General features: G+C 38.9%; 1 protein-coding gene across 1 annotated transcript; it reads right to left on the bottom strand.

Annotated features, from left to right (window-relative positions):
- Positions 1 to 5046: 5046 nt before the first annotated feature.
- LOC134803072 (zinc finger protein 260-like) lies at positions 5047 to 7979 on the bottom strand. The gene is made up of 2 exons (XM_063775778.1): positions 7952 to 7979; positions 5047 to 7905 (listed from the first exon to the last, which is right to left on the bottom strand). The coding sequence occupies exons 1-2, from the start codon at positions 7977 to 7979 to the stop codon at positions 5702 to 5704; spliced, it is 2232 nt and encodes a 743-aa protein (XP_063631848.1). The 3' UTR covers positions 5047 to 5701.
- Between the last annotated feature and the right edge of the window lie 4019 nt (positions 7980 to 11998).

Below are 11998 nucleotides of genomic sequence, written 5' to 3' on the forward strand. Positions count from 1 at the left end.
CAATGTCACCATTTGAACTGTCGTTGTAAACAATGTTGTGGTTAGTATTATTAATATTAAGGAATAACATAACTATTTCATTCAAGTATTGAACAAGTGGAACCACTAAGAAAGCGAAAATCCTGCAATGATTCTTACCGTGCTGTAAGCAGACCTAAAAATGGTTAGATGGCAACAAATTAGCATAATTTCCTGTCGAATACTGATTGTTTACAAGTAAGTTCATTGACCCTGTCACCTGTTAGGGTTAGAACAAAGTAGTTTTTGGCGTGGATGTTTAAAAGGTCATAATTTAGAAACGGTTGCCCATATTAACATAGTTTCTATGGAGAAAATATAGAGCTTAGGCTAAACTATCTCCCATTTCCGGAAAGGATCGTCGTGCCTTTCCACCCTGTATATAGCGCTATCGCATATTATCATATAGCGCTGTCGCATGATGACGTAGGCCCGTGTCAGTTAGGTGACCTAGAAAAGACGGGAATGGAGTACCAGGCGGAGTATATTATTATACCATGGTAAACGGTGTCCCCATAGATATAATAATATACAGAGATACCTTCCAAGCGAGCTGTCAGTGGGACCAGTTTTGTTTAGTGTACGATTAACAATGTGGCCCACCTTGCTGTAGCCATGTCGATAAAGTCATATCGATAAACTATCGACATTTCTTGCAATTTAAATTTTACTTCAAAGGTTTAACGATACCTAAAATGAACAAAAACGCTTTTATTCTTTATTGTGGTTATCAGATCACAATTTTATAGTCACGCCCCAGCAGGGAACCAAGGGAAAGTTCAGATATTTAATTAAAATACATACATACCTTCTAAAATAGGTGTTCCGCAATAATTGAATTATTTTATTATATTATAATATATTCATTATTCATTAGCATTTCAATTATGTATATGTTTAACGAAGATATTGAAGCTTCAATTAATCGCTATTTCGTTCAGCTGTGTAGCGTTTATCGATATATAACATGATTAAAATCGACTTTTCACATCCCTAAAAGAGCACACATATACGTTTTCACGCACACATACACAACCTGGGTCTACCTAAAACAGGGGTGCGAAACTCCTGACTTCGGTCAAACTCGGCTCCGCTCGGCTCAGCATTGCTCCGAGCAATTATTAGGGTTGGCACCACTTGACTTCCTTTTGCGTGCACGACCACAGATAAGATAATCTCTTGATTTTTGACAACCCTAAATAGCTGAAAGGGATAGTGCCATATATTAGAAAGGGACAGCATGATTCGACCCTGAACCGCTGTCAAACTTCGTTTTTGTAGGAAGTTTCCTTTATGTACGGTAGTACTATTAATTATTCTGTGCCTAAAAAGGGGACACCTGGATTTGAAGTCCATCTTGTCAACAGTATGGTTGTCCTTTTTTGACAAACGGCATTTTTAAAAGAGCAAGGAGAGCGAAATGATACTAGTTGCTGCGCCGTCAAAGAGAACAGACAGCGTTGGGGCCTTGGTGTAGATAAAACAATTTAAACATTCCAATCACTTGCACGCGCACTCATTTCGAACCTAAAAATGAGTCCGCGCGAACGTCTACTATGAAACAGGTCAAAAACTGCACAATGCGCACCTGAGAAACTGAAATGTAGGTATAGTTCGCCGGCCGGATACCGAATATTCGGCCGATGGTCTGGCCGAATATCCAGTATCCGTTGCATCTCTAATTATGGCTTAAATTGCTGTCTAACTTCGGTTTTGTAAGTATGTATAGTAACAGCACCAGTCATGGGACATTTAAGAGGAAATTTGGAGTATTTATGATATTTCCCTTGTACATGTAAACTCTCTCCGCTTAGCGTGTTAAAAGATGAAAGTCCTATCCGCCTTTCATGTTTTAGGCGTGTTGTATCAAAGATACTGCAATGAGTTTCCACATAATTAACAAATTAAAACTATGTTTTTTTTCTCCTGTCATGGACACCAAAGCTCCAGTAATGGGCCCCCGGTAATGGACGTGGATCCAGTAATGGGCCCCCTATAATGGACATTGCTCTATCAGTATAAAATATTGAAATGGGGAATAAGTTATGGCAAAAAAATAAATTTTTGGTATAAAAACGATATTAATTTATCCTAAGTCCGAGAATACCTCCTGGTTGACATATTTCGTAACTACATTTTACTTCTGTATTGTTTAAAACATGAAATTATGGCATGGCAAGCATCATTATGTCAATTGTCCCATCATAGGAGGTATGCAGTTTTACAGCTCCTATAATGGGATTGGGCCAAATACCACAATTTTTTTACATCTGTGGAGTCACAACATAGTGTGTTGTATACCTTATCTCATGGTAAATGCAATTAACAAAACACATTCTAGTTTTCATCAAGTATTAATTAATTAAAATTTAATAAATTAACTCACCTCTCTTAGCGAAGTTGTTAAGAATTTTTTGTGATATTTTTTTTCAGTGGCACGACAACATTTGGGTTGACGCACATTTCTTAAAAAATAACCTAATTTAATAAAAATTCAAACATAATCAGCTCTAGGACTCTTATTTATGATAAAAATATATCCAGTGTTTATAAACTACTTTTATATACTTATTTTAGAGGAATTGTGTTTTTTTGTCCCATTACTGGTTCCGTGTCCATTATAGGGTATACTACTATATGTCCTTACTGTGCGGTAGTAACTACCTACTATAATTTAATATGTGCTGCGGGTTAAGTGTAGCAGGTATACTTGGTTCTTATGATATTCAAGTCAAGCCACGTGGATATATTGAAATTATGGTAATTTTGTACAATTCAACACTTCAGACATTATGACACACACACTAGACAAGTAGCCGTGTTGATACTCTGGACCAGGTGGACCGGAAGGCCGTCACCTCACTCTCAGGCAAACCAACTTGTGGACTGCCTGTGGATCAGCACTGAATGGTTCAAATTTTTGCGTTTTGTCGACGTCAACCCCTCCCCCCATAGGTGGGGGTTATGGGTGTCTGGGTAAAAAATAAAGCAAATAATTGATTGCAAACAAATTTACTTCACCTTAATAGTGCATATAAAAATTAAGGTGGTGGTACTGGTGCTCGACGCGGTCCCAGTACATGTCATCTTGAAACTTAAGTTATTGTCAATATAGGTGACAGCAGGGGGTCATCTATTGGACATTAGCATGTCGAGCACTAGTACAACCACCTTATTGACATTTGTATAAATGCAATCTTTTTATTGCAATACAGTTAGTTTATGATCCTTTCGCATTTCCTCAAAGGTTAGCTGGAAGAGATCCCTTCTACCTTGTAGGGATAACACACAGTACACACATACACACAGTCAACATCTCTTTTACAAAGTAGATCGAATCAGAAATAAGACTGCACCGCGTCGCGTATTCTCACAGATATGAGCGCCGCGCCGGCGCGCCGCCGCCGCCGACAAAATTTTCGCGCCGCCGCCGCCGACGCTGCGCTATCGGCGTGGCATCGGCGTGACCTTGTTAGATACTACTATTTTCAGAATCAGATAATATATATTTTATCTAGTTTAGATCTTTAACGGGGCCAGTCTGAATAGCTTATAGACATTAAAAGGTATTTTAGGTCCATATAATTAAAAAATATCGATGGTAAATTCAAACTTTTCTGTTTGGTAACCGCGCTACTAGTGTTAGGGCAACGAAATGACTAATTTTGCCAGCTGGCTAGCTCATCCGTCATTCACCGCTAATTTAACCATTGCAAACATGGTTGAATGTCTTAAAAAGGTGTAAAAGGGGGTTAATTTCAGATATTAAGTGTTTTCACGTTCAAAGGTGGCCGTTGGCTTCGCACGGAAGGCATCGGAAACGGAATCGGGTCTCATTCAAGCTTGGCACAACAATTGAACAATGGTTCAAATTTCAAGCGTTGCTCCCTCGCAGCCCAATCTTTGGCCTCGCATCGCTCGCATAGAAGTAAGCCGCTATCTGAACCTCCAAGTTTTCGACCCTGTTTGGAGCCTAACTTTAGGCCTCGCTTTTAAAATGCTTGGTCATTGGTTCTTCTCCGATCTTAGCTCCACTGCAGCACAGCCTTTGGCCTCGTACAAATGCACCTGCAGGAAAGCTCCAGGTCTTTAACACTATGGCCTCGGTCTTTATCGGCCTTCGGACTTGCTTACACTGGACCAATAGTTCAATTCCAGCTTTGCTCTCTTGCAGCTTGTCCTTCGGCCTCGCAAAGAAGCGCGCCGTAGTCGGCGCTCCGCGCATTCGGCCTTCAGCCAAGCTCACACTTGGCGTTCGATTCTAAGCTGTAAGCTATACCTGCAACTCAGCATCTAGCCTCTCATGGGAAGGCGTCGGAATCAGGTCTTCGGTGTTAGGTGGAGCTCGGCCTTTTTGACATTAATCGGTTTGTTGGGTCGATATTGGTTCATGACGGAGTTTGATTTTCCTCACTTCGGCTCTTTGGACTGTCGACCAGACGTTTCCATGATACAGTCAATCCGCTACTTTTTATGTACGTAGTACAAAAGATAAGGGCCACGGAAAGATCTTCCGGCCAGGGCCTCGCCAAGATTAAGACCGCCTCTGATGATGCGCGCTATCGTTTATACTATATTAAAAAAACCGGACATGTGTGAGTCGGACTCGCCCACCGAGGGTTCCGTACTTTTTAGTATTTGTTGTTATAGCGGCAACAGAAATACATCATCTGTGAAAATTTCAACTGTTTAGCTATCACGGTTCGTGAGATACAGCCTGGTGACAGACGGACGGACGGACGGACAGCGGAGTCTTAGTAATAGGGTCCCGTTTTACCCTTTGGGTACGGAACCCTAAAAATCGTACCTTTATTCAATAAATTTTGCTTGAAATTGAAAAATGCACTTATTTTATAACTTTCTTACAGAAAAAACATGTATTTTCGGTAAAATTTTGGTTTGATTTCTTTTTTCATTAATCAAATGTGTTTCAAGGCCACGCCGCCGATTCGCCGCCGCCGCCGACCGATTTTGACCGGCGCGCCGCCGCCGGCTAAATGCCTATCGGCGCTCATATCTAATTCTCAGTAATACCAATATGAATAAAGCTTCTTCTCAGTAATACTTAATATTGATATAAACGGGGTTAATAATATAATGCCCACCAAAAAATATTTCGATACCCTTAGCAGTGGGGAGACACTAACTCCGTTCGGGCAAACTCGGCTCCATTCGGCTCAGCATTCCTCCGAGCAATTATTAGAGTTGGCAAAACTTGACGTCCCTTTGCGTGCACGACCACAGATAAGATAGACTTGAATTTTGACAACCCTAAATAGCCGAAAGGGATAGTGCGACTACTTAGAAAAGGATAGAATGATTCGTCCTTGAATCGCTGTCAAACTTCGGTTGTGTAGGAAGTGTCATCTCTGTATATTTGATGACACTGCACTTCAATTAAAATTGTATTTCAAAGACCAAATGTAAAGTTTTTTGTTTCCTGTGAAATTTCCGAGAACTTTTCGAACTTTTTGGAAACTTTCCGTAGCTTGCCATCTGTATTCACATGTGCAATTGAAAGATAGACGTTAGCATCGTTTCTCTCGGTCGACTATACGATATTTTGTCTGTGAAAATGAACCCAGCAATATGGTGACGTGAATAGCAGTAGAGTGAAATTATGTTGACTGGACCCGAATAAAACAGTATGAGCTATTATAAACCATTTTACGAAACAACAAAGTTATGGTATCCTGGATATATGTGTTTCAAAATGTTTCCTTAAATTTATTTCATCGAAAAAAATTGTTTCACATATTTCGCATTCGTATGATTGTTCATCGGTGTGTATTTTTTTATGTCTCTCTAATTGCCATTTTAATGTAAACTGGTTGTTACATACTTCACATCTATACGGCTTCTCTCCGATGTGACTCATTTTATGTGTCTCAAAACTATATTCTTGACTTAATTGTTGTTTACGTTCATTACATTTGTATGGTTTCACGTCACTATGGACTCTTTTGTGGATCTCTAAATGATCTTTTCTTCTAAATTGCTTGTTACATTCTTTACATTTGTATGGTTTCACACCACTATGAATTCTTTCATGGATAACTAAATGATGTTTTAGTGTGAATTCCTTGTCACATTTGTTACATTTGTATGGTTTCACTCCACTATGGATTCTTTCATGGATAATTAAAGAATGTTTTTGCGTAAATTTTTTGTTACATTCTTTACATATATATGGTTTCACGCCACTATGGACTCTTATGTGGTTCTTTAAACCATGTCTTCTTTTGAATTGCTTGTTACATTCTTTACATTTGTATGGTTTCATTCCACTATGGATTCTTTCATGGATAAATAAAGATTTTTTTTGTGAGAATTCTTTGTTATATTCTTTACATTTGTATGGTTTCACGCCACTATGGACTCTTTCGTGGTACTTTAAACTATGGCTTCCTTTGAATTCCTTGTCACATTCTTTACATTTGTATGGTTTCACGCCAGTATGGACTCTTTTGTGGGTCTCTAAATTACCTTTTGTTGAAAATTCCGTGTTACATTCTTTACATTTGTATGGTTTAATTCCACTATGGATTCTTTCATGGACAACTAAATGATGTTTTAGTGTGAATTCCTTGTCACATTGTATACATTTATATGGTTTCACTTCACTATGGGTTTTTTCATGGGAAACTAAAGAACCTCTTACTGTGAATTGCTTGTTACATTCTTTACATTTGTATGGTTTCATTCCACTATGGGTTTTTTCATGGTAAAATAAAGAAGCTCTTACTCTGTATCGCTTGTTACATTCTTTACACTTGTATGGTTTTTCTCCGGTGTGAGTTCGTTCATGGTTAACTAATTTATTTTTAGCTGTGAATTGCTTGTTACATTCTTTACATTTGTACGGTTTTATTCCACTATGGATTCTTTCATGGATTACTAAAGAATCTCTATGTGCGAATTCATTGCTACATTCTTTACATTTGTATGGTTTCATTCCACTATGGATTCTTTCATGGATAACTAAAGAATGTTTTTGGCGGAATTCCTTGTTACATTCTTTACATTTGTATGGTTTCACGCCAGTATGAACTCTTTTGTGGGTCTCTAAATTATATTTTCTTGTAAATTGCTTGTTACATTCTTTACATTTGTATGGCTTCATTCCACTATGGATTCTTTCATGGATAACTAAAGAATTTTTTAGTATAAATTCTTTGTTGCATTCTTTACATTTGAATGGTTTGACTCTAATGTGGGTTCTTCTATGCATATACAAACTGCTTTTTGTTGCAAATCGCTTGTTGCATTCTCCACACACGTACGGTCTCTCTGCTGAGTGCAATCTTAAATGCTTATTCAGTAATGCGCTATTTAGAAATGCTTTATTACAAACTCCGCATGTATGTTCCGGGTGTGTATGTGTTCTGATATGTCGGATTAAAGTAAGTTTAGACGTAAACTGCTGACTACACATGTCGCAATAGTAAGTCTTCTTATTCGTTTGTGGTGCGATATGGTGTTGTTGATGTGTGATTAAACTAGAGCTGTGTGGGGTGTGTGTAGGGCGAGTATCGTGTGTTTGGGCTTGTTGCTCGGCGGGTGTGTGAGTGGGCACGTATTGCACACTGCTGGCGGGGCTCGGCTCGCGGTGTGACGTCACGTCCTGCACACTGCTGGCGGGGCTCGGCTCGCGTTGTGACGTCACGTCCTGCACACTGCTGGCGGGGCTCGGCTCGCGGTGTGACGTCACGTTCTGCACACTGCTGGCGGGGCTCGGCTCGCGGTGTGACGTCACGGGACACGGCTGGCTCGCGCGTGGGGAGTGGCGTAGGCGCTCGAGCCTCACGGAGCACGCCAGCGCGAGCTGCTGCCTACAGCGCAGGGACAGAGGCGCCAAGCTAACCCCGTACTCGCCGGCTGAAGACACTGAAACGACATATTCACATCAGAGTGAGCCATGATACAATAATACCTGCGCCAGGTATAGCATTCTGAGACATGGCGTTACACAAGCTACGTCATTAATATGCAATAAACTATCATAAAAACGCATTATAATAAATGTAGGTAAGTTTCTGCGAGTAAATAAGTATGACATAAATTTGGGGTAAAAACGCTACTAGAGAAGCTTTGGGTAATAAATTATGCGAAACTTGGTATGCGAAATACGTATCGGACATAAAAAACTATGCCAAATAGATGGCACTCGCTTTGGGTCCAAATAAATTATAAGAGAGTTATTCCCTAATCGTTGCTTCGCCCGACACGGTACAACAACGGTACGACAATATTACTGACTGAACGGTGAAAACCCGAGTCATTTGCGTGCAGACGATTTCATTCTATTCTCAGAATGTCCAAAAAATCTAGAACAAATGCTACAAGTCTACAACAACTATCAGACCAAAGCATAATAGCAGGGCTTTCAATGAACACAAAAAAAAAAAACAAAATTATGACTAACGGTTCACAAAGTCACAGCATCATGGCACAGAATAAATAATAGTACAGGTACAGAGGATTCACTCTCTAACAAAACTCGTCCGTTATGATTAGGACAGATATGACCGCTAGGTGGCGCAAGCGCCACGCGCGGCTTATGGCCAGCCACCAAAATTAGTGTGGGACGGATGTACTTGTAGCTACTTGTTGCGACGCGACGAGATCGCGGAGTCAGCCACGCCTGACCATGGTAAATAAGGAGAAAATAGACTACGTCGACGAGTATGTACACTTGGGTCAGCTAACAGCTACAAGTGATACTATGGCCACAGTATAATAAAGAGTACTAACGTACAGTGTGAACACTCCCTGCCTCCCGTTGAAAGTGCCGCCCACCCGCTCTCGGTTACCTCACAGTTACCGGCTGGCAAGGACGCGACGACGAGCGGAGACCACGTAAAATATTCAAATATTTAACAAATCTTTACAAAACCTATCAGATCACACTGAAAACAGCACAATATCGATATGAACAAAATAATCATGTTTTCAACTTACGTAATATTTTGGTGGCCTGAATTTCCTTACTAAAAGTACTACGTTTATACTTCGAGAGAGAGAAAAACCTAAGAACCTAAGAGTACTTCGTTTATACTGATTCAAAATAGGAAACTATCGTATAAATCGAGCTTACATACCCACCTTACAGTATAATACGATTAGTATTTCTTCGTAATTCGCGCAATGAGTTTTGAGTCATTGAGGTCATCGAAGTTGACAACAAAATGGCGCAAACCCTAGCTCGTCTTATCTCACTCACACAAGCATGGTACGCGTTCACCTACAGGAGCTTAGACTGTTTGCGTAGGAACGCGTTTGTTTCATACATTTGATCGCCAGTGTCCGAGGTGTGCATGGCTAAAGAAATTGATAGAAGAATTGCCCACACTTGGAAAAGGTTTCGGTCACTTAGCGAAGTAATGAAAAACCAAGACATGCCAATAAAGGAAAAGAGGAAAGTCTTCAACACATGCATCCTACCGTGTTTAATATACGGGTGCCAAACATGGGCACTAACTGAAAAATTAAGTAACAAAATTAAAGTATGCCAAAATAGTACATATAGAGAGAAGTATAATTAAAGTAAAAAGAAGAGATAAAATAGAACTAAACAAAATTAAAGGTACCTACCAAAAAGAAATACTTAATATTGTTATCACTGTAGAGCAACAATAAAGACTTGTTTTATTTATTATTACTGACTGAGACTGAGAGCATTGGGATTTATGCAGAATGTCGTTTTAGAGAGTTTTTTAATGAGATGTAAGGAGCCGATTATGGTACAAATCAAAATTGTAATGGAGGTTATGTAAATTTATTCTCATGTTTTTTCTCGTTTTCATTTACCTAGCCCCTCAAGTCAGGGCTTCCCCGACTGCAATTATTAATAAATTATGAGAGCTAGCGTTCCTTCTTCCAAGCTCCCATCCCATATTTCAACCCGGATATGTTTTTGTTCACATATAAGCTATTAAAAATACATCAAATGATATTTAGTATGGAAGCTGCACGCCTTCCTGTAAGTAGCACTCAATTCGTTTTTTTTTTCATAACAGCTGTCAATTTATTCTACAAAATTCTGAATATTGAGTGAATACCATTTGATACTTACGTAGAGGCGGCTCGGAAGGCTCGCTGCACGCGCCATCTTCAGGTGGTTCAACGAAGTCTTCCTCTTTTAAAATAAATAACATGTAACAAAAGTTTTAAACGAGGATCTAAAGTAAATATCAGAAATAGTTCGTATTTGGCGGTATTTTTCTCAAATATTCGTGTTGAAAATATTTCATTGATATATCGTTGGATGACAAGCAAAAGTCACTAACTAACATCATTGTAATTATTGGACAATAAACCGTGTCACAAGTGTAATAAAGTGCATTGTTACTTTAATTTTTTGATAGTACTTAGTGAGTTTTGCTTGTCACACGATGATATGGCAAACAAAAGTAACTAAATATGTGATAAATAGCCACAGAATGACTTGCTGGCACCAAACAACACAAGTATGCATAAATTACTATAAAAATACACAATTGAAGATCACTATAGGTGTGCCTAATGCCTATAATATTGAAGTGTTCCCTCGATTTATTCATAATGTTGTCATGAGATCCAGAAATGATGATAATGGGACTGGGATTACAAATAACTTGATATCAAGCTTAATATTTACCTTTGACACTCAGTCCTCCCTCTAACCTCTCCTGCAGCTCGGCCTGGCAGTGCTGCACCTGCATCTTGAAGAGGCACGCCTCCCGCAGCCGCCCCAGACACACCTCGCAGATACCACTCTTGCCATTGTTGCTTGGTGTCAGCTGCAAAATGTAGTATATTTGTTTCTGATGTTCAATTTATGTCTATATTATTTGCACACAAGACTCACAGCAAAGTTATAAGGCTACTGTTTACCTGAGGCAGATATGGGCGGAATATTCAGTATTTAGCATGTTTTCTTATGTTCATATTCAGCTCAGCATTTGGTGCAGTAAGGAGTCCATAGTCGGCCCATCCCTAAACGAAAATCTTATAGTGAGTCATGGACTTGCCGGCTAAACTGCGTCAAGCTGATTTGTATGTTGTTAAGTAAAAATGTTACATATAAACTATTTTACACCCAAAACTCAGCTGCCTTCTAAATATCACTGTGCAATTTCTGTACAAACTGCCAACAATAAGCGGAAAAGCTATGCGTTTTCTTATATAGAATATGATTTAAAACAAAGAAAAGATTATTTATAGAAAATTAAGATGTTAGTTCAGGAATCAAGATTGTGGTGTCATATTTTATTAATAAGTAAGAGATGGAACTAGCGCAGTTTTTGTCAATAAGAGATGAAGATACTTTAATGAAGCAGCTATCCGTAGATTTCTATAAAAGAGGAACAAGTTAACTAACAATATGAACAAACCTAAATCTGCTAGTAGTTTTGGTTTTGAACTTGATGTTTAGGTAATTTTATAAACATAAAGTTAAGTTTTCTACAGAAGATATTCTTATTTGAGAGTATTTTATTAAGTAGAACTTGTATAATACCATATTGATCGAAGTTTTTTGAGGTTATTTTGACAACTTCTAGTTTTAGTTTAGTTGATCCTAAGGAAGAAACAATAATAGTAAACATAGCTGTGGTTACAGCAGATTTCAGGCAATGAAAATATCCTGCGTCGTTACTTACTTTGATTACAAAGCATTCTTCGATCATGACCGAGTATATTTCCGTTATGCCGAGACGAGTGTACGGTGTCCTCAAATCTTTGGCCGAAGGCCGCTGCAGGCAGCAGTGGCACTGGTTTATCGATTCCATCACATTAGTACTTTAAAACTCTCTTCTATTCACCGATTTTATAATCACATACGATTATTAAATCAACAACCATGACCAACATTACCTAATGAAGTTGACAGCTGTGCGCGGGAGCGTAGCCGCTGCGTTCAGAAATTTGATACAAACACGTTTTTAACTCTCTTTGAAAAATTTATTCCTTTACTTTAAATACTAGTGGCTCTGTGACC

Source organism: Cydia splendana, chromosome 26, assembly GCF_910591565.1.
Source record: "Cydia splendana chromosome 26, ilCydSple1.2, whole genome shotgun sequence".
NCBI lineage: Eukaryota > Metazoa > Arthropoda > Insecta > Lepidoptera > Tortricidae > Cydia > Cydia splendana.